Source organism: Acipenser ruthenus, chromosome 20 (assembly GCF_902713425.1).
Source record: "Acipenser ruthenus chromosome 20, fAciRut3.2 maternal haplotype, whole genome shotgun sequence".
NCBI classification, from domain to species: Eukaryota; Metazoa; Chordata; class Actinopteri; order Acipenseriformes; family Acipenseridae; genus Acipenser; species Acipenser ruthenus.
The window spans coordinates 29,438,326-29,460,395 of record NC_081208.1 but is presented as its reverse complement, the minus strand read 5'-3'; the positions used below and the strand labels follow the sequence as shown (position 1 = coordinate 29,460,395).

General features: G+C 42.0%; 2 protein-coding genes across 7 annotated transcripts; one reads left to right on the top strand and one right to left on the bottom strand.

Annotated features, from left to right (window-relative positions):
* The first annotated feature begins 3,464 nt into the window (after positions 1 to 3,464).
* On the top strand, positions 3,465 to 10,732 carry LOC117425369 (uncharacterized protein C16orf86 homolog). The gene is made up of 5 exons (XM_058993860.1): positions 3,465 to 6,112; positions 8,219 to 8,373; positions 8,920 to 9,122; positions 9,481 to 9,657; positions 10,030 to 10,732. The coding sequence occupies exons 2-5, from the start codon at positions 8,327 to 8,329 to the stop codon at positions 10,200 to 10,202; spliced, it is 600 nt and encodes a 199-aa protein (XP_058849843.1). The 5' UTR covers positions 3,465 to 6,112; positions 8,219 to 8,326; the 3' UTR covers positions 10,203 to 10,732.
* A 24-nt stretch (positions 10,733 to 10,756) lies between these two features.
* On the bottom strand, positions 10,757 to 21,017 carry LOC117425887 (glucose-fructose oxidoreductase domain-containing protein 2-like). 6 transcript variants are annotated; one of them, XM_034904599.2, is made up of 4 exons: positions 20,421 to 20,754; positions 19,002 to 19,035; positions 16,982 to 17,318; positions 10,757 to 13,291 (listed from the first exon to the last, which is right to left on the bottom strand). In XM_034904599.2, the coding sequence occupies exons 3-4, from the start codon at positions 17,232 to 17,234 to the stop codon at positions 12,396 to 12,398; spliced, it is 1,149 nt and encodes a 382-aa protein (XP_034760490.2). In that variant the 5' UTR covers positions 17,235 to 17,318; positions 19,002 to 19,035; positions 20,421 to 20,754; the 3' UTR covers positions 10,757 to 12,395. The 6 variants fall into 6 exon arrangements, with proteins under 6 accessions (XP_034760490.2, XP_058849842.1, XP_033899068.3 ...); XM_058993859.1 differs by having other exon boundaries at positions 20,610 to 20,754; XM_034043177.3 differs by lacking the exons at positions 19,002 to 19,035; positions 20,421 to 20,754 and adding an exon at positions 20,779 to 21,017.
* Between the last annotated feature and the right edge of the window lie 1,053 nt (positions 21,018 to 22,070).

Here is a 22,070-nt window from a genome sequence, read left to right as displayed (position 1 = left end):
GGTTCAAAGCATTCGTTCAAGTCGCATCATCTGTAGTAAATAGTTCATTCTGTTTCAGATTTCCGTGTTGTGCACTCAGGTCTAATTTAAACAGATGCGTCAGAGCTGTTATTCATTCTTGTTTTGCAGAGTTCAGAGCAGCTCTAATCCAGTTGCTTCCGGGTAGCCTGCACTGGACTCCATGCGTCTCTGCGGAAGCCTGCTGGTTCGCCCCCTGGTGTCACATGCCCTGTGACGGCAGCTTTGTGAGCAGTTGGAGCAGGATTGGCACACAATTTAATCTGGTTATGCTTTGCAAAAGATGAAGGATTACAACCGTCTGTCTGTCTTTTTTTCTGTTCATGCTCATTGGCTGCTTAGTGACTCAGAACTGGTTTATCTTAAAAGTCGTAGCGGGTGTAATTCTCATCTTAATCGTTGTCATTTTATAGAGAAAGTTGACTATGCTACGGTAATTAGACAAGTTGTACATCATGCTAACCGTGTCAAGGAAAGGAAAGCCATGAAAAAACTCTGTCCGGTAGCATTTCTGAAAACCATTGTGAGCCTGCATTGGACAGGTAAGTGCTGATATTGCAGAGCGCTTTGATCGGGGTTTACGGGCAAATGAATGAGTTTCTTGATCTGAGTCGAGTGTGTTTTGCAGGATCGTTTTGGGAACCAGATGGGCTCCACTACATGCAGAGACAAAGAATACTCTGAGCCGTGCCCCTCAGCATTCCAGAGATAGCATTGTTTTAACTACAGTGGAGGGTCAGCTGCAGCACTCCGGGTCTGTGTGACCCCAGAGATTATTAAAACGAAGAAAAGAAAAAAACCTTGCTCAGCAGGAATACACAAAGGAACCTTTGTAAACAAGTCCTCTCAGTGCGGTTCGTTTTTCCTCCAGATCTGTGTATTTATTTTTTCATTCAGTTCAGGGCACTGCTGGAATATATTTCGTAGAAACGAGCCAGAGTTAGAAAGCCAGGGTTTTGCCATTTATAGCTAGCCAGCTGTGTCTGTGTGTTTGTTTTTGTCTGTTCAAAATGATTATGCAGTGGGAGCCTGCTGTGATGTGTCTGCAGGTGAGCTAATCCCAGAGTAATAATGACAGGGTTCGGGACAGCTCGCGTTTGGGTACAATACCAGCCTCCCCTGGAGAGGAAGCAATTCCTGTGTGGAGCGAGAGTAGAGGGAGGGGTGGGGAGTGCTGACCCCATTTCAACCCATTTCAAAGCAGTTGTACTGTAGGGGATAGAATGTCATTCAAAATAAGATTACTATAATTTTTTGTTTGTTCTGCACATCTCTGGTTTTAAGTTATGTTTTAACAAACTGTAATAAATTCAGTCACTGGTGACCCCAACACTTTCCAGGGCTGAAACATCACAAAACTGCTCTTCTCAGGGTAATTCGGAAACAACTGCTATTCCATATTTACCATTTATGTAAACCAAAGAGACCTTAGAAATGTGCAACTGGCACATTTATAAAAACGTAATCCTGAACAAGGTGGTTTGAATCACGTGGTTCAGAGCGTGTTGATTGTGTGTTACTTGGGTCACCTGGATAGGGCATCTAAGACACCTGATCACTGCATGCCCAGTTCACGATGCCATACCCAAATCAACAGAGCTTTGTTCAAATACAGCAGCAGTGACAACATGGGCATATTCTCATAGGGTTTACTGCAATCTGTAATTAACTTAAAAAAAAATATTATACCTTTAATTCCAATCTGAAACAACTGTGTGGCTCATTCTTTCATTTTACCCCTTAGATACGGTACTTGCAAAAGTTGTGTTGTACTTCTGCGGTGTCAGTCACAGTAAAATTACTGTGTGTCATTCTCCCTAACACTGTACAGCAGACGACTATGCATGATCCTCACGGGCTGCCTCCCTGGGGAAATCAGGCAGTGCCAGCCGAAGCAGCCCGAGAGAGCCTTCAAGCACAGGGTGCCTCTCTGAGACCAGAGACCAGCCCGGGGGGGTGATCCTCAGCTGCTCTTTCTATTCACACAGATCCCCAGACAGGGCACTTATTTATACTAAGACCGCATGCCGGCAGGAATGAATCCCTGGAATTGCTTCATGATTTATTTATTTCTTTGAAGTATATTTATTTCAATTCTGTTTATCCAGGGGTTTGTCCCCTGGAGTTGGCAGCTTCTTTCCAAGGGATACCTGGTTTAGATTCGAGGCGTTCTGTAGCATGCCTTGGAGTTTAGTACGATGTTTATGCATGGTACGATGCAGGGGTGCACATTTGGCATAGACATGTTTAATTATTATTATTATTATTATTATTATTATTATTATTATTCCTAGCAGTCATCGATGATGATAGATGTTCTGTGCTGTATGTATGTAATGTATGTGCTTTGAGAGCTGTTCTGTGCTGTATGTATGTCGGAGGGTTTTGAATTGCAGGTAACATGGATACTGACTGCAAGCCTATTCTCAAGCATTGCTTCAGTACAGTTTGTCACTGTCATGGTGATGTTGTGGTTTATGAAGTCCACTGTACTGTCTGTTCTGTTTCAAACCAGCATTTTTTGGCTGGATTGTTGATTTTTTTAAGGAATAATTATTATTAATCAGGTGCTTTTACTTGATAAATGTAATTATTTTTCATCCATTTTCATCATTACAAATATGATATTTATTTATTAACAAAATGTAATAATCAATAACATTGCACATGAACTACATTATTTTTGTTAATGTATTTTTTAATAATAATTTGTATTTGTGACTTGTATTCTGATAGATATACACACACTGGTGGTAAGAATAATGGTGTTGGTACAGAATTACTGGTGGGACACATATTACCCACTTATCCCACGCAACCCCCTTATTCACTGAATATCTTGGTAAAAATATTTAAAAATTAAGCGATCTTACAAGTGCAGTGGTATCTGAAACATTATATAAACAAACTTGCTATTCTAGCATGACACTTTCTTAGTTTTTCCCATTGTATTTTTACATACAACTAAATAAACACCAGAGTAGTGGTCCAGGCCTTGTCTTGTGTGTCGAAAATATGATCCAGTCAATCTACTCCTATATATTGTACAAACAATGAATTCAAGTACCAGTTGGCATTTTACAGGGGCTTTCATCAGTTCTCTGGCTGGCTCAGTTGGTAGAGCATTGGCATCTGATTTGCAAGTTAGTGGGTTCAACCCCCCATGTGAGGGGCATGTGTCTTCCTTTCATTTTCAAAGACTGCCCTTTTTGATAGACTTAGTTTTACCAAATGGGACAAGGTGTGTGGTCTGAAGAATGAAAATAATAATAATAATATAAGGAGGCTGATATAAGATCTTATGTGCAAGGCTATCCTCTCGTCTGGAGCCCAGCGGTGCCGTGTGATAGTTCACTAGCAGGTTGTGCTGTTTCTCCTGGGGGGGTTCACACCCAGCTGATTCCTTCCTTTATTATCAAAGAATTGGTTCATTTCCTATAAAGGAAATGAAAAAGCAAGCGCTTTCATGGAAGACAGATGACACAGTGGCTCACTAGTATGCCGAGCTGTTCTCCTTGGAGAACTGAGTTAAAATCCAGCTGACTCATTTCTTTATTTTCAAAGAAAGGGTTAATTTCACTGGTTTGATTACAGACAAGTCTAACTTGACTGTCCTCAAACTAGGACGCAGCAGTTTGTAGCCCAAACTGTGTTCTGACTGTTTCAAAGAAAAATGGATATGGTACATAATGGGTTAATCTAGCTCTGCCCTGAGCAGCCTTCATCATTTCTCTAACGTATGTTACAATATAAGCTTTCAACTGTGCTCTCTCTCTCTGAGCTGACACATGCATTCGGGGACACAATAGAACAGTCATATTGCCACAGGATTTGAATGGAAAAGCAGAAAAAATATTTAGGGCCATATTTAGCACAAGATGATAATAACCCAGAACTAATTGCAGGCATCATAAAATAGAGAGGGAAATGAAAAAAAAAAAAAAACAAGAACAATTTCAATGACATCTGAGGCTACTTTATCTAACATAGAAGGATAATACAGAATCACTCAGCGAGAGAAGATCGAAGGCACTGAAGTTAATAACACAACTAACGACCGGTTGTCGCTTTGTAATTAACAAGGGAAAACTAATCTACCTAGATTACAATCTTTTTTACTTCTGTTTTTCAAGATATACACACCAACATCATTCTTAACCCATCGATTCAGATACATTGATAGACGCTGCAGGTAGTTCCCTGAACGTGTAGTGTACTGCTCACTAATATTCATTTAACATCTCCTTGGAATACATACAGTAGGTACAGTAACAGCAGCTTTAATTAAATATGCAGTGGGTTGTTGTTTGCTGTTCCCATCCAGTACTGGCCAGGCAAAAGACCTATGACATCATAGAACACAGACATGACCTCAGACCCTGACCGCCCCTCAGCTACAATTCTGAGGGAGGCTCGGAGTTTCAGAAGCAAGGTGAATGTGTGTGATTGGCCAGGACTTACCCCTCAGGGAGAGAAAGACTGGGAGGTTTCCTGTTGAGCTTTCCAATATGATCTTGGGCAATGTTCAATTATTAATAAAAATAGCCCTCTGAGCCTAGACAGGGAATGCAGTGGCACAGAGCTGTCTATCACACACACACACACAGGAGCATCACCAGGGCTATAAAAATAGCCAAGAGATTCCCCTGGGCACATACTGCTTTTCTACAAAAGCAAGTAGATCAATTTTTACATACGGTGCTGCAGTTGGCTCTGTGTATATTCAAGGAAGGACTCTTCTTATCAGCAAGGTCGTGCTTCAGAACATGTTGAAAGGTTCAAATTGGTTCCTTTGGGTGATCCTACAGTAACTGCGCTGAACAGGTGTTGCACAGAAACAAACCTTTCAAGTTTGAATAAAAGAAAGACTGTAGCTACCCGTAGTGCAGCCAGGCTTGACTTTCACATTAAAGAGTGCGTATGCAGCAATGCTAAAGTTTCACATCCAGCCCTTCTTGTGGACATTAGGATAGTCAATCTCTCTAACCTCGGAACGAGATTCATGCACTCAACTAAAAAACATGAGTATTTAGAATGCTTCCCAGCACACTCTCAGAGGAATGCTTCTTAGTGAAACCTCATTGAAATGCAGACTCGAGGCTCCGCACACTGAAGAGGAAACAACTTAGAGCCACTCAGCCAGCTTGAGCATCACTGCATTTGCATGCACTCCTTAAAGGGTACATAAGGATCTTTTTATTTTATTGTGTTACATGTTCCCATGTGTTGCTACAACTGTTTACATAAGGTGCGTGTACTGTTTTAATTTTTTTTTTTTTTAAAACTTTGAAATTGCATTTCCATCATCCTCCTGCTCACATATGTAACTGAGATGGATTTGCCAGTGAGCAGGAGGATGATGGGAAATGTAGTTCTGAGAGGTCCATGCGGGTGGAAGTGCAGCTCTTATACATTGTGCCCTCAGTGAACCAGCTACATTTAATAATATATCTATCATCTGTAATTCACTGTGCAACTTTCAAACTTAAACAACAACAATAACAACAACAACATTCTACCACGCTATCTGAAGTTTACAGATTATCATTAAGCTGCTCAAGATCAAAAGCAGTAACCAAACGACACAGTGCCTTAGCAACAGTGTAGAGGCATGCTGAATTAGAATGGGTTGCAAGTGCAGTAACTACTCAGTCAATAAAGCAAGTGTCATGAAAGGTCAATGCCCTAGTGTGCCTCCCAGGATGACTGTAGCAGTGACCAGAACGTCTGGTGAATCAGAAACTGATCGTGCATGGTTTGTAGTGGAACCCAGCAGGGCTTCTGTCTTCAGTGTTTAAAAAGCGTCAACCGCTGAGTCACGCATTTATTTATAATTTCCTTTCTTTTTACAACCCCCTCGCGCTGTGACTGAAATAGAGTAAGCTGTGCAGAGTGCAGAGACGTCGCTCAGGAGCACCTAGAAAACCTCCCGAGTGAAAAGGTCTGTCGGTTCACATTGAGCACAGCAGCCAAACAGTGGCCCACCAACCAGCGAGTGCTGGGGGGGGGGTCACTCTATTATGGCTCCGGACAAAGCATGCAGATCAGAAAGCAACACGGCCCTCTCTCCCAGACTTGATTCGTCAGCGTGAAGGTATGCAGACATCACCCGCTCGCAGATTCTAGTTTTGGTAGCTAATGGGGGGGGGGGGGGGGGGGGTTCTGGTTAAAAAAAAAAAAAAAAAAAAACTTGCAACTACTAGTCAACCACCATGACAGGGACAGTAATAAAGCTCTTTCCCCATGGACATGCATTGTACTGTACCATAGTATGCTGCTGTGAACACTGGAAAGTGTAACAACCATTGACATGGTATGTAAAATGTATGTTTTAAATTTACACAAAACATTTACGGCTAAACTCTCAGGAGCTATTTACTCCCAATCTTCATTTGCACAATTGCTTTCTCAATGAAAAAAAACAAACATTTACAATTAAAAAAAAAAAAAAAAAAGAATACAACTCACAAGCCACTCAGTGAAATGCCTGAATTCTTCTCCAGTTTGACATCTTTATAGGGTGTGTTTTTGCTGAAAATAAATGTGCTAATGATGATCTGGAGGTACTAGCTCTGAGAATATAGCCCTTGATTCATTTAAATTATTTTTTACATCTGTTCTGGGGTATGCTGTTTACAGTAGTATTCAGCGTATTCAGTTAGCTGCCAAGCTTTCAAAATCATTCTTTTTGTACATGAGCACCACAACAACAGCAATTTCCAGTCATGAAGGGAGCTCATGTATGCATTACTGTGTTGTATGAATATACATCAATCAAAGACTTTCTGGCAGTAGGCTGGCCCTGCAAAAGTATACCCGGGATACCCCAAGGACAAAGCCATTCCTCTAGATACTTCAAAAGGCCCCTGAAGGATGCCTTGTGTTCCATGGGCTTTAGGGTTTGTGTTTGGTACAAAAACGTGTGCTTGATGTTTTCCTTTAAATCAATTCAATAGCATCTCATAATGCCAATTCATTAGATGATATGCACACATACTTGCTTCTGATTAATAGGATAGAGAATGTTTTTTTAAATTGGCACTAGGACGCTTCCCTAGCATAGCACCTTGGTCTACCTGAAATATATTTTTCTATACAAAATGCATTTACAACTTTTTAAAAAATATATATTGTATAATATTTATCAAGACAAAAATGAAAATGTATGTCTTATTCTTCGCTGAGTTCTTTGTTTTATATTTTTTGTAAATGTTGGTACAATGTTAATATTTAAATGCATAGTGGTCATTTTTATATTTTAGCCTATGTAATGTTGAGTTTATATGAGTTTTTTCTTTTATTGTTTTAGCAAATATGAAATATTTTTATTGTATAATTATTGTAAAAAGAAGCAATTGACAAAATAATAATAATAATTGACAAAATAAACAGTATTACCTGGGCACGTGTTGTTAACTCGTTCCAAACCGTTTGTAGTCACGCGGTGAAGTACCTGTAATCCAAAACATTCAAATTTAATTACGATGTAAGAAACTGAAATATGTCAAGCAACAGAAAACAAAAAACGCCTCGAAAACTCTCGACCCCGCGGTTCCTCTCAAAATTAGCGGCTATAGTGGAGAATTCGACTCTCTCAGCTTTCCAGGTAGGATTATGCCTAGAACAGGTACTGTAGACGCGGTGTCGTGTGGTTGGTTAGGCACTGGAATGCCACCGGTTTCAGTTACTGGGTTTGGGTGAAAGTGCACCCCGCACATTTATTTTTATACCGCATGTAATTATGACCATAAAAAATAGTTGGTGGAATGAATGTACAGTTTAAGTAATTAAGAAAAAAACCCGTAAAAATGAAAATACAGATATATTTCCCAGTAGTACTCAAGTATTACATACATACATAGTTAAATGCATTCTTTCTTTATTCATAAAATTAATACTGTACATGTAAGCTGAGCTAAACAATTAAAAAACTTTACAAAAAAAGGGGGTGAAGTAATTGTGTGTGAAATCGTTTAAGTGAATCCCTGGTATTTTCGTTTTTTTTGTGATCACGTGTTTGTTTTTTGTCGTTTTTTCTGATGTTTTGTAAACACGCTCCAGTGTTTTACGGTTACATTGTAGCAGTTTGTAAAAGCGATGTATTGTGTGCGTGTCCATTGATAAAATAAACACAATTAAAATAGGGTAATAAAATGAAGTACCCCGTCCCCTCCATGCCTCAAGGTGCATGTGTTTACAGTGGGACGAGGAGGGTAAGGCGGTCATCATCAACACCAGACTGTACGAAGAGCAGATCCGGGAGCACCAGCACCTGCTGTTGGCGTTGCAGAACTTCAGAAACATCGCCATGATGCACGGGCTCCTCTGCGCTTACGGGTTCAGGAAGATGGCCAAGTGAGTATCAGCCTAAACACAGGACAACCGAGGCCGCCGCGGATCATTCACCTGTCTCTGAACTGAACGTCAGTCACACGTACATATATTACTGCTTAGGATGCCGGGTGTTAAATTACTGGAAGTAGAATTTCTACTGGATATTATCACCGTTTAAAAATAATAATAATAATAATAATAATAATAATAATAATAATAATAATAATAATAGCTGGGATTAGTACTTGAAGTACATTACAAAATTAATTATAAAACAAACACCTAGACATTTATTTTATATATATATATATATATATATATACACACACACACACAGTATCTCTCTCTCTCTCTATACACACACACACACACACATACAGTATATATATATATATATATATATATATATATATATATATATATATATATATATATATATATATATATATATATATAAAGACAATAGTGATTACTAATACAATACTACATTTGCTATTCGGGAGTGGGGTACTCGGGCTACATCATAGGTTGAGTCTGTGATGACCTTCTGCAAATGCCTGTTGTCAGGGCCAGAGGTGAAATGCACGTGTTTCAGCACCCAGACTTCACCAGGAAGTGTATAAGAGGCGGCAGCAGCATAAAGAAACCCTCCTCAGCCACTCTGCAGACCAGGAAAACTCTGAAGAGGAAGCAGAAAAGAGACGTCTCATCCAGGGAGCAGAGCACAGCTGGGGAGTGTTTGAACCCCGCCTCACCTACAGCCATGGAGTGTGAGCAGTGTTTATTATGCTATGAAAAGACTTGTTTGAGCTGCCTGGATCAGACTATCTTGTTGAATCTACCAATAGTTATATTTTAATTTCATTAGCCACAGTGTGTATATGTACAGGGTGATTAAACGCACTGTATCATTGATGTGGTAAACTTATTTTCTAATCACCCTGTATAATAGTCAGGAATTACTGAGAAGTGCTATAATTTACAATTCTAAATTACTAACATACAGCTGTAGATAAAATATACATACCTTGGAAATACATTCCTAAAAGCAAAAACATTCCACCCTCTTAAATATTATTATTAGATAGCAATCTAAATGTAGGAGAATATTTTATTTTCCCCTTTTAGTGTTTTCTGGAAAACAGCAACATGCACGAGGTCTGTATCAATACATAAACAGCAGCCTCCCCGAATTCAACACGCCCTCGGAGGACACAAGGATTGCTCAGGTGCATCCATCGCCTTCTATTGAGGACCAGCAAGCCTCCAGCATCCCTCCCTCAACATCGTCCCTTCAGCCAGCAGGTAATCCAGGGACGAGAGGGAGGTGGCTGTGTGCTGCACAGCGAGTTGTTATTACACTAGCCTTTCACCTCTGAGGGCCTGACTTCACCTGGCTTTATCACCAGGGTTTTCCAAAGTGTCATGCACTGGGGAGCTTTACAGGGGAAAAGTGACCTTGACCCTGCCTCCAGCAAGCCAGTCTCTATCAAGAGGGTCTAGTCTCACCACCTTTCACAGGCTCCGCATTGGGAAACGGAGACTTTATACACACAGGCACCAAGAGTACTGAAGCAATGTGCTATATGTTAACAGCATATCACAGACACACTAGCTGCATTTATTTAAAATTGACAAGAAAAGATCCAGTGTTATTTTATTGTGCTTTCACCCCAGGAGATTCAACTGAAGAGAGATTCACCTCCCTGACAGCGGCATACACATCGTCTTCTTCAAGGGAAAGGCCAGCCATAGCGCAGCTAGACCAGTCAACACAGGACGGCATCGAGAGGATGCTCAGCATCTGTGCCACTTCCTTAGTGCCTCCACTGTCTCCACCGCAGGTGTAGTGAAGCCTCTTGAACCCTCTGTAGCAACTCGACCAGAGCACGAACGCCAATTTGACAACTTGTATTAAAGAAAGGATACACACTGCAGCGACATTCTTATTACAAATGTCTCTGTGCTATTGAGAGGTGGTGCAGAGTGGGTGGTTATTTATATTCATTATGGACATTTATAAAGATGGGCTGGATAGTGAGTGGGAAGGAGGCAGTCGATTTCATAGAAATAATTCTAAACGGGGATTACTGTATGTGTGTAGTTGCCTGACACAAAACAAGCCCAGGCTGAAGAAACAAGCAGCGCTAACACATTGTTAGTGTTTAGGGTTGGTAAAGAGTGTGTAAAATGAACAACTAAACCAACTGTTACACTCCTGGTGGCCTTTTGATGAGCTTAGGCCAGTCACCACATATACCCAGTATAGAGAATATTATCCTGTCTTTGCCAAACAGCGACATCTGCTGGATAAAGTGAGCCACAGTTGCTGTTGGAGCACGATGGGGATTTAAAAAAAAAAAAAAAAAAGGGGGGGATCATAATTGAAGCAACAAAGACAGTGTGGCTACAACATGTTTAATTTCCTTTAACGGTTACTCTCAATTTGACATTAAAATACATAGAATTGTTTTTAAAATAAGGCTTTAAAAACATGAGAGAGTCTGACACCTGTCATACAGTGTAACACACACACACATTATATATATATATAAACTCCCCATGAATCAATAACAAAAACCAAATGAATAAATATCCATCTACAAACTATATACAGCTTTTAAGAGACTGGTCTGTGCCTCTACAGTGAAATCACGCTTTAAAAAATATGCAGTTGAGAGAATATTTTACCAAAAAAACTAAAATAAGGACATAAATACAGTGTTCCGCACTACCACAATATACAGTACACAAATGAACAGCTTTGAAAGTCAAAAAAGCACAAGAGGCAGCAGAAGAGGCAGTGAGCTGCCTGGTCATAGCACACGACTCAGCCGTGTGGGATTCTGATCCCAGAACAGAGCAAAATATTTGGAGGGAGAGGGGTTCCGTGTCAGCTCATTGTTACCATTGTAAAACTAAGAGCAAACAAGAATGAGCTGAAACCATGTTACATGGTACATTCCACTAGGGAAAGCAATCTTGAACACTGTTAATGAAGCAGGCTTGAACACTCCGTTAATGAAGCATGCAGTGCCAGGTCCTGCAGTCTTGACTAGGGGCAGGCAATAGACTGGGAGCTGCCTCTTCACTTCCAGTACCTGCCCGTTCAGGTTGTAAATGAGGTCCTTCATGCACCATTACACCACAGCACTGATTAAATGAAGGGCAGGCTACCTGTAAGAGGAACATGCCTTCACGCAACTCATTTGTTTGTTGCTGTTTGTTTTATTTTTAATTATTTACCATCAGTATCACAGCTAAAGTGCAGTCTTGCTCGTGCTCAGTTTTATACATGATTATCCCCACAATAGCCCAAAGAAGCCTTCGCTCATTTAATTGGTATAAGACTTTAAAAGGCCATATGAGTCCTAATTATCTCCACTGTAGCCAGTAGATTTCAATTTAAAATGCCCATGTAAAGCATGAAAAAGGTCATTCTACAGAAATACAAATAAAACAATAGGTAGGAGGCCATCAGTGCAACATCCAAAACCTGCAAAAACACAAGCTTGGGTGCATATTAGCTGCTTGACACAAGTGACCTGAACACCAAAAAGGCCAAGGCGATACATGTTTGTAAAGTAAACATACCGTGCTGGACTGCACAGATTATTCAGGCTAACAGAGCTTTCATTTAGATTTGAAAACAAACCGATATATGGGAAAAAAACATATCAACTCAAATTCATGAAGTAGAACAGCATTATATGACCTAGATAATGTGCCATTATTAACCTTTTAAAGGCTGTGTATAGTCTTGCTGACCTGAGAACACCCAAACCATGAACGGATTATTTAGGTGAATTGAGACTCTTGAGAGAGGCCTTGAGTTGGTGCCTGGGGATGCAAACGTGCAAAAGACTGAATTGCAGTGTCCCTGTCGCACCCCTCAAACTGAGGTGAATTTAGCTGGTGACTCGAGATAGTGAAACTAGTCAAATTACATACAAAAATCTCCAAAGATTGCAAACATTGAGAGCTTTTCATGGTTCAACAGCTGTTCTAGCACAGGGTCTACTTGCACATGGGAGCTGCAGATCCTATAGGTTGTTCCTCTGAAGGGCCTCGCACAGATTCTGGTTGGCGTCGGGCTCCTCTGTCATGATCTCCACCACCTCCCACTCTCCAGACCTGCTGGACTGCTTGATGGCGTCCACCACGCTCTGCATGTAGAGGCCGTCCTCGAAGGACGCTGCCATGGAGACCGGCTTGTGTTCCCAGGTCCTCCTGTCCTCCTGCTCCTCGAAGGACTGCCTGAGAGCCTGCACCATGCACACCATGCCCTTCAGGTAGGGCAAGGGGACCTCCCTGAGCCCTTTCTCCACAGCCGTGCCGAGGCGCGAGGTATCGGCCAGAAGCAGCTCCTCCTGGAAGGAGGTGTTCTTCTGGCCGTACAAGTCCGTGCCCCGAGCCACCAGCCTGCCGGCCGACCCCACCACCATGACCTCGTGCACGAACGCGCCGGGCATGTTGAAGTTCAAGGTGACAGTGCTGCAGACCCCACCGCTCATCAGCATCTGAAAGAAGCAGAAGTCGTCGCTGGTGACGTGGCGGATCCCACTGATGGCCCCGTTCTGCTTCACAAAGGTCTTCAAGAGGCCGTGGACCTTCTGGGCCCGCTGCCCGGTCAGGTGGCTCAGCAGGTCCACGATGTAGCTGCCCATGGTGTGCAGGCCCCCCCCGCCCATCAGCTCATCGCAGATCCAGTTGTAGGTGTTGCTCAGCAGGCTGCCCCAGTACACCCGCACATCGCAGACCATCACCTCCCCCACGTAGCCCTCGTCAATCAGCTGCTTCATGCGCACGAAGGCAGGCAGGAATCGCAGCACGTTTCCCATCAGGCTCATCAGCTTGGGGTAGTAGCGGGCGGCCGTCACCATCTTAAAGGCGTCGACTGACGTAGCTGCCTTCTCGCAGATCACATTCTTACCGATCCCTAGACAAAGACACAAAAAAAAAAAAAGTAGATATACTGGCGCAGATTCGTTGCGTTGTACACTCTTCTGGGACTGAATTATTCTTTTTTACTGCCTTTATTTTTCAGTATCATTGCTAAAAATAAAGAATTAAAGAAAAGAAAAACTAGGTTGTTATCTGCAGAGCTTACACCAGAGGGCACTCCAACACAAGGTCAGGACTTTAGTGCAAGTCTCCAAAAATAAATAAATACAATTATAGATTTGCCTTAATAACAAGCTGGGCGAAACACGGACCACTAAATCTAGCATTTCACCTACATGAGCTTTGTGTAGGCTTAGAACATGTGACCTGCCAAACACAAATGAATTGGGATAATAGTCTTGCCACTAATAATTCTGAATGAAGTTTAAGGCAAAATAGCAACTAAGAGCTCTGACCTCAACCACTTGGCATGGAGTCTCGTGGCTCAACGGCTCTTTATGGGAGCTTCAGCATTCCTCAACAGTGGCGACTTGTTGGGAAAGCAAAAAAAAATAAGATGCATGCCACCTTAAAACAAGCGCTTTGACAGAGAACGTATGCTTCTACAGTCAAATGGGATTACGTGTCCCAGCCTCTTGAATAACTTCTTTGCAATAAGCTGCCTTTCCCAGGTTACAATGCTTTAAAACTGCATGTGCTTTCTATCAGGCAGAAACAGAGAGACATCTCTGTTCTGTAAATGATATCTTTGTTCTGTAAATGATAACCAGCAGGTACCCTTCAAACAGAATGCTGATTATAAACCGCCAGCGCTCCCTGCCCTGTTCAGAATCTGAGCACACCTCCTCTTCACTTTCTCTGCAACATTAGAAAAGAGGAGATAAAAGAGAGACAAGCCTCAAATGGTTTATCCACAGACAGCGCTGGGCTTCCCTAAGCACCACCTCATATCAACACAGCACAAACCAGACCTGACTGGAAAGCAATGCAACAACATTTATCTAAATATTGATTTCCACTGCGCCTTTTTATCAGCAATACCATAATTCCATAAAGGAAGACCAAAGGCATTAAGTAATACACTGCAATTATAGCTAAACCCCCACCCCGACCCCCACCCCTCCTGGCTAATTCTCAAACGAGGCTTCAATTCCCCCCCAATGTCTGCATACAGAGACAGGACATCCTTGTAAACTAGGTGTTGCATTTCCATTGACCTATCCGATCCGAGTACCTTCTATTAAAAACACAGAAAGGTCAGCCTTTCGGATAAAAAGCATTGTAATGCAAAAATTAATAAAATAAAACTAAACATGAATATAACGACAGGGTAGTCCAGGCACAGGGGAAGTGCACTCTTCTGCTGAGCCAGCGACTCTGTTTCTCCGTGTGTTCCCTTCACTAGCAGGACGGTAGGGTCTCTCCTGGTCTCAGGGGACCGTGAACCCTGGGCTATCGGAAAGGACTGCGTGAAGAAGCTGGCCCGGCTCACGCTTCTCCTTGACAGATGCATTTCCGTCAGGCACTCAGCGACAGGAAGTGTCCCTTCAAGTCACGAGCTGCGTTCACCCAGCGTGAACAATGCAGATCGCACCAGGGGCCTCCTGTGAATCATTCACAGCTTGCCAAAAGTTTTGCCTTCCTGTTCGTCTAATGGCAACACTTGTCAAAGGGGCTCCTTTTCATTACCTCGCACAGCATCAATCATTTACTGCATTAGCGGCGGTCGCAACAGAACACATTACTGTATCTTGTTGCATGTAAAATGAAGCCCGTCATCAGTCTATATCCTGAACCTATATTGTGGAACATCCTCTGTAGATTGCAGCGCAGAAAACAGCATTTGCAATGATGGGAAGTGCTCTCAAAATAGGTTGTTGATGGGATGGGTTACAGATCATCTTATGTTTGGGATTATAAATAAAAATAATACATCAGCAAGACTGTATATGCAGCATACATACATATAGACGTGCTACAGACTCCAGAAGCGTCCAAGTCGCCTCTCTCTCTGTCTGGCAGCAGTCTGCTGAGTGAATTATGAGCCAACCCTTTCCGTCTGAAAGAGGAGTCCCTAGTCTCACAGCTGTGGTTTTGTTTGGAGAGAGGACAGAGACAGGGCCAGAGAGACAAGCGCCACACACACCAACCTCTAAAACTGCTGAGCTCTGCAAACAGGCAGGCATTCTCTCAGCAGGTTCAAAGAGCCTACAGAACAGACAGGGAAGCATTTACAGATGTGTGGCTGCTTTTTCTACTGCCGTCTACTGTAACCTGAACCCCAGCAACTGACATCACACATCACCTGCAGCTCTCCTCACCTCAGTCCCCTCCCTTTTCTGTGCTCTGAATCTGCCCTCCAGGATACTGGTTCTGCAGCATTCCATAGTCTTATTAAAAAAAAAAGTGTTTGTCAAACAGAATGCAGCACCTACCTCTGAATACTCAGGCAATTCACTGTCGCAAATACCAGACATGGCTGGGGAAAATAAACCTGTTTGATCAGACCTACTTATCTACAGCGTTGGATCCTTTAATTCTATATTAACCGCCTACACATACACCCACCCCCCTGCCCTGGGCTGACCTTTTTTTCATAAGAACCTTTCTAAATACAATCAAAATATGCAGGTAAGAAGTCCACATTACAAAAGAAGAGAATAAGATAGGAAATAATTCAAGCACACAGTGACCCCAGTCAGTTTTGCTTTGAATCTCTAAACAGTCTCAGTTCTTTAGCTTCTGCCCTGATGGCAGTGACAGTCTGCAGCAAAACACAGGAAAAGGAAGCCTTGTTATCTGTTCTCTTCTCAGAACTCATTTCCTGCTGTAGCTGGGTGGTGGTCCTCAAGCATGACCTCCATGAAATACACGGAAAGCAGCTAACCCTATTGCACAGAAAGAAAAAAAAACAGTGCACAAGGAATGTGGAGAATAATCCATTGGTGATCTTAGCCACAGTATTCATGTATTTTTATTCTGCAATGTTCAAGTGCTTCTCTCTACAAGGCTGTTGTAATTATCCACGTTTTGCAGTAAAAGTACTTCTAAAGCTGCTGCAATGCCAGCTTTGAGTAAGACATTTGTACACAGCGAAAACACATTGCGAGGCAGGAATTTCACGTTTCGGTGTATCATTCTTTAGGAAATAAACACAATCGTTTCAGGACTGCAGCAATTTAGCAGAACACTGTCAGCTAGTAACTTATTCTGGTAGGATTATTAGAGAGCTGGCTCAAAGCCCCGTGTAGAATAATCACAGTCTTGCCAATCATAATAAAAGGCAGATTTCAGACACATTCCACAGCAGTGGGATTCTTGCTTTAGAAGCTGGCCCAGTTATAACTGTACTACTGGCAGAAATGTGTTGATGTAGCTCCAGAATTGGAAACACATCTATATAAATTTAATGTGGAAGGCAGAAAGCCAAACCAGTGGTCTAGAGATTGTTTATCTTCATACAGTAATAGCACCCTTTGGCTTTAGTTACTCAAACACTAGATTTCCAAAACATTACAATGACATAATATATCTACAGATACTGTATATAAGGAGTAGAAGGAGATGCGGCTTGCTGTATGTTGTTGCTTCTTTTTATTCAGCTCTCTTGTAAACTAAGTGATACATTTTTTCTATAGGTATTGTTCTATAAAAACTTCCTGATATGGCTCTTTTATCCAAACAAGGTTGACCAGCTTTGCTGTGTTGCAGGGTCCCCTCTTACCCAGAGCTTTGACAGCGATCTGCCTGGTGAGGGAGGGTGGGATGTTGATGCAGACCAGCTCCACGTCCTGGTGCAGCAGCACATCGTCCGTCCGGCTGGTGTAGAAGGAGATACCAAGCTCCTCCGCCAGCTGCCTGGCCTCCTCCTCCGTGCGACCCCACACCGCCTCCACCGAGAAGCCCTCGGCCCGCAGCAGGGGCACCAGGACCCGGGCCGTGCTGCCTGTCCCGAACACGCCCACTCCGGGCAACATCGCCACCGCTGCCCTCCCTCGCTGTCACAGGAGCCGGGTTCCAGCACACTGCTCTTCAGAGCATCCTTACAGCTCCTTCTGTCCCTGCCAGGGAGCAAACAGGGACAGTCAGTAACACCACGGACCATGTATTCTCTATTCCTATGTTAGTAGGTGGGACGATTACACTGTATGTACAACTTAAAATGCAAGGGTGACAAAAATACAGTGCGCATATGCACACAGGGACAGATTGATTTCTCAGATATCTTCCAATTGCCAGAATCTCAATAAGCACATTTTATCACAATTGGATAAGCAGGTTTCTAGAGGCACATAAAACTCAATGTACCTACATGGGCACCTCCACTACATCCCATTAGCCATGGATATAAAGTTCACATGTAGAGCTGACCCAGTCAATCCGATAATTTGAGATGCATTTACAGTCATTACGTTCGTAAATCTCTGACACACAGTGTAAATTTCAACTCACAAATAAAAGAAAGAAATAGGGAAAAGGGCATTTGCATTACCAGGATCCCATTTTTTAAAACAACTTACTCTGAGATCCAAAAAAGACAGTAAATGAAATCTGTAGTTATTCCTAATCAGTTTGCCTTTAATAATTAACAAGGAGCGTTCTAATAGAAGGGGTAAGGTTCCAGCGGAGCACAACTTGAACGGCTAAAGCTCAGCTTTACAGTATGTATTTGCTTGCTTTGTGTTTGATCAGAATCCACATGTGCAAAGACAGAGGTGCAGGATTAGCCCCACACAGAAGCGAGAGATTCTGCAGGACACCTGCGCTGCACGGTGTAGCTCAGCTTCTGCGGGACACCTGCGCTGCACGGTGTAGCTCAGCAAGCCTTTAAACAGGAACATAAGCAATTGAAAACAAGGTGCTTTTGTTATACAGGGATCAACTACAGAGCGGACATGGCTTCAAGGCAAGACCCTTATCTAACATATGTAAATACAGAAGAGAGTCAATTATCCAAACGAACTGGGACCGATACTAGTTAGCATAATAGATTTGTATGGATAATTGAACAGGTATTAATAACAATTACTGTACCTTTATGTACAGAATAAAGTTAACATACACAAGTACCTACTGATGATATATAGCTAGTAACCTATTGTATCACATTAAGCATACAAAATTACAAAGCTTTACAAATCATTAAATTAATGCAGTTCAGTAAAACTTTAACACCTGCAGCTGTGGTAATGAAATACTGGAATTAAGAGTACCATATACCAAACTTTGAAAATCAATCCAAGAATACAATTCAGTACAACTTTGACACATTACAGAACTTTAGGAATCAGTAAACTTTGAAAATTCAGTAAAATGTTTCTATCTCTGATACTTGCTGTTAAGGCATTGTAATAACGTGCAAATGAATTTAATCAAATAAAAGTTCTTAGCGGCTCAATAACAGACAGGATCTCCAGCCCTTACTGATGAAACAGAAGAAAACTCTTAATTTGCTTAACTGTAACAATTTAAAGCACACAATGCTCCAGCTAAGGTTTTGGTGGTCTGAATAATTCTGTAACTTTCATTTGCTTCAGTCTGCTGGTCCTTTTTTTGGCAGCTAAATCTCATAGCCGTTTTAGCAGCAGAAGCCGTGTGCATAACACACCACATGTAATTCCAGGAGTGTTCGGTTGATTAGACACCACCGGTGATCAAAGATCGTATAACTGACTCTACTGTATACAGGTTTTATATACCTTTAACCCACTGACTGTATGCCTACCAAGTGGAGGTATCATTACCTGTCTAGAAGAGGACCCAGAATATCCTCCTGCACTGTGGAAGCACAGAAGAGAAAGGTATGAATGCAGATTCACATGATGATACTTGTTGAGTTCCAGGCTCTCAAGGTGGGGTGATTGGGTGACTAACAGCATAGTCAAAGACGGAAGCAGATAGTTACCTAAGCAACTGCCATGGTAATGAAGACCACAATAAAATGTTAAGCCTACTGGACACAAAAAATAATGCACCAGATTCAAAAATCAATCAATCAATCAATCAATCAATCAATACTAATAGATATGTTGGCTGGTTATCTAGATGAAGTCACACTGGTGGTGCAATCATCCAAAGTGTTTGAAAATTCAAACAACAAATACACTGACACATGAAATGTAATTATTTTTAAGAAATTGTATGTTATGTTTGTTGTTTGGGTCAATTGCGTTTTAACCCCCAGAATTGTGGTCACAGCACCCGAGGGACGAGAGCGCTGGGAGAAAGTGAACGATGTACACTGTGCAATAAAGCTATTCATTCAAAGTATGAGACACAAACAGGACTTGAATAATTATTAATCCAATTGCTGGAGCAGTGGCAGGAGCGTGCCCAATGTGGGGGATGTGTCCCTGCAGCTAAAACTACCGTGCAAACAAACTGGACTGCCAACAAGGTCTGCATTCAGCAGAAACAGCAGCGTTAACAACCTGTTCACAATATTTCTGTTATTTATGATGGAAAATAAATAGTGCCTTTAAAAGTGTAGCTGCTTTAGTTCAGAGGGATTAGGGTTTGCAACGTTATTTGTCAAATTCACAACACCTCGGTCCAGAGTCAACAAGGGCACGCAGGGTGTGATTTGTTTATTATTGAATCTCAAATTCTCGTGCTGTATTATTGCCGAGGACTAGGACGCAAACAATTACACGCCATGGTCGTATTGCACCTGGACAGAAAGGAAACGTGTGTCAAAAATGAAGGAATACCTCTCCAAAACAAATAAGCATAACCGTCAGAACATCAACCAATATTATTACTGAAATCTGGAATTAGCGTGGTTGTTTATACTATACAGTACAAGCAAAACAATCTTTATTATCGCCCTATTAGACACATGAAAAGACGCAATACAACGTGTATTTATAAAGATGACTATAAAAACGTAAAATAAAACAAATTAATCTATTTACAACAAATTTTATTTTGGGCCTTCCCATCACACGCATCTTTTTTTTTTTTTTTTTTTTATTAAAATCAACACGGTCAGAATTTGAGCGCAACTCCAGCACATAACAGAGATATGTCCTGGATTATCCTGACTGATAACTGGAGAAATGGCTGTGTCTTTTCAAAGCATATTGCTAAACAGTAGCGTAAATACCATTTAATCTGATACACGCAGGTAGAGAAAGACACACACATTAATAATAAGCGAGCACCTGCTTCCCGTAAGACAGTCTGAGTTTTAGAGTAGCCGATTTCCTCATCTCATCCCCCGACCAGGGCGAATTGAATCAACCACACGAAGCTCAGCTCTCCCTCACAGTTACAGATCGCGACACGCACACAATGGGCAGACAGCTCGACTGAACAAGCCTGGCAATTGAACTAGCCTCTAATATACACACCGCGGTGCTAATGCGACTACCACCCTCCTAACACGGACGGCATTTGCAAAGGGTTGATGGTATGCGAAGATAATGATGATTCTGCAGTGTGCGGTGGGAACAAGACCACCACCTCCAAAAAGCCACTGTGGTTATGCCCGAGTTTTCTTATACTGCTGCCAAAGCCTACCTGTTCAATTTATATTCCTTCTTAGCGTATGCACATCCTGCTTTGCCACGACCGCATATTTCCTCCGCCGCTCACGAATATCAGTCCCCGTCCCGCTTGCCCGATGATGCTCTCAGAGGGTCCTGCGCTGTGTTATCTCTGTCCTACAGCTCAACCCGACCGGCCCCGCATTGAACCACCTTCGACCGCACTGCGCCTGCTCTGTACGCTGCGGCGACACACCCACATCTGCGCGGAGCTGTCATCCCTTAAAGGAACAGCAACTCGTTTACTATTTGGTACAGTAGTTTAATGAGCCAATCAGAAAAATGCTGAAACTAACTAGGAAACAATATTGATACACTTATAAACATAGGCAGGCAAAATCAACAGGTGTTTTTGAAGATACAGGAGCTTCTGTAAATCTGTACTTGCGTGCAGGTTTTGGAAATCCCTACAAAAGAAGGACAGATTTACATGGCTTATTTGATTATTTCAATATGGAAGTTTTTTGCTTTGAGTTGCATGCAAATGACCCGGTTCAGGCACATGTGTCATGTCTCTGTGCGATACTGCTGGTGATCAGTCACACAGCTGCTTTACATTGAATGTATAGCAGAGGTTCATCTACTGACCTGTAAATGACGCAGTTATATTTACCATAAAGCTCCATACAGTCCATCAGCACACACACACACACAGTTTTGAAAATGATTGCCCCATTTTATTTCATGTCATTTTGAAGAATTTGGTTACATACATACATATAGTCATTTTCTTCTGAATGTACCAGTAATTAAGAATAGGTTCCATGAACCTTGACCTATCACAAATCTTGGACTACTCCATGCTAAATTAGGTAAGGTAGTCCAAGACTCGAGCTAAACCAGGGTCTGTGAAAGCAGCCCTACATGATACGTTGTAATACACCACTGATCTGGCTGCAGATGCTTTTCTATCAATCGGCAGTTTCCACCCCTATCTTAAACAAGCACCTCTGCTTTATACATCCCTGACAGCTGCTGCCCGGCCTCAGTCGTGCCTTTGGCAGGCAGTGGAAGTTCACAGAGAAATCATTGCGTTTAATGTTAATTGGAAAATGAAACGCTGCAGTGATGGTTGTTGTTTCAGATTAGTAACTTCGACATTTAGTTGGGGGGGGGTTTCTTATGCCAAGAGAAATGTCAGTGTTTTCCATGGCCCCACCCTCTATAGACATTAGTTCAGGGATGGCAGTAAGAATCCTATTGCACAGCAGTTTCACCCATTCCCAGTTTTACTACAAGCTGGATTAGCCAGTGTACAGGTAACAA

Excerpts from the sequence above, each read along its gene's own strand:
- LOC117425369 (XM_058993860.1), top strand. The coding sequence starts at position 8,327 with ATGATGCACGGGCTCCTCTGCGCTTACGGGTTCAGGAAGATGGCCAA. Across the intron at positions 9,123-9,480 it reads CTCACCTACAGCCATGGAGT|TGTTTTCTGGAAAACAGCAA; the intron begins GTGAGCAGTGTT and ends TTCCCCTTTTAG. Across the intron at positions 9,658-10,029 it reads ATCGTCCCTTCAGCCAGCAG|GAGATTCAACTGAAGAGAGA; the intron begins GTAATCCAGGGA and ends CTTTCACCCCAG.
- LOC117425887 (XM_034043177.3), bottom strand. The coding sequence starts at position 17,234 with ATGTTGCCCGGAGTGGGCGTGTTCGGGACAGGCAGCACGGCCCGGGTC. Across the intron at positions 13,292-16,981 it reads GATCGCTGTCAAAGCTCTGG|GGATCGGTAAGAATGTGATC; the intron begins GTAAGAGGGGAC and ends GTCTTTGTCTAG.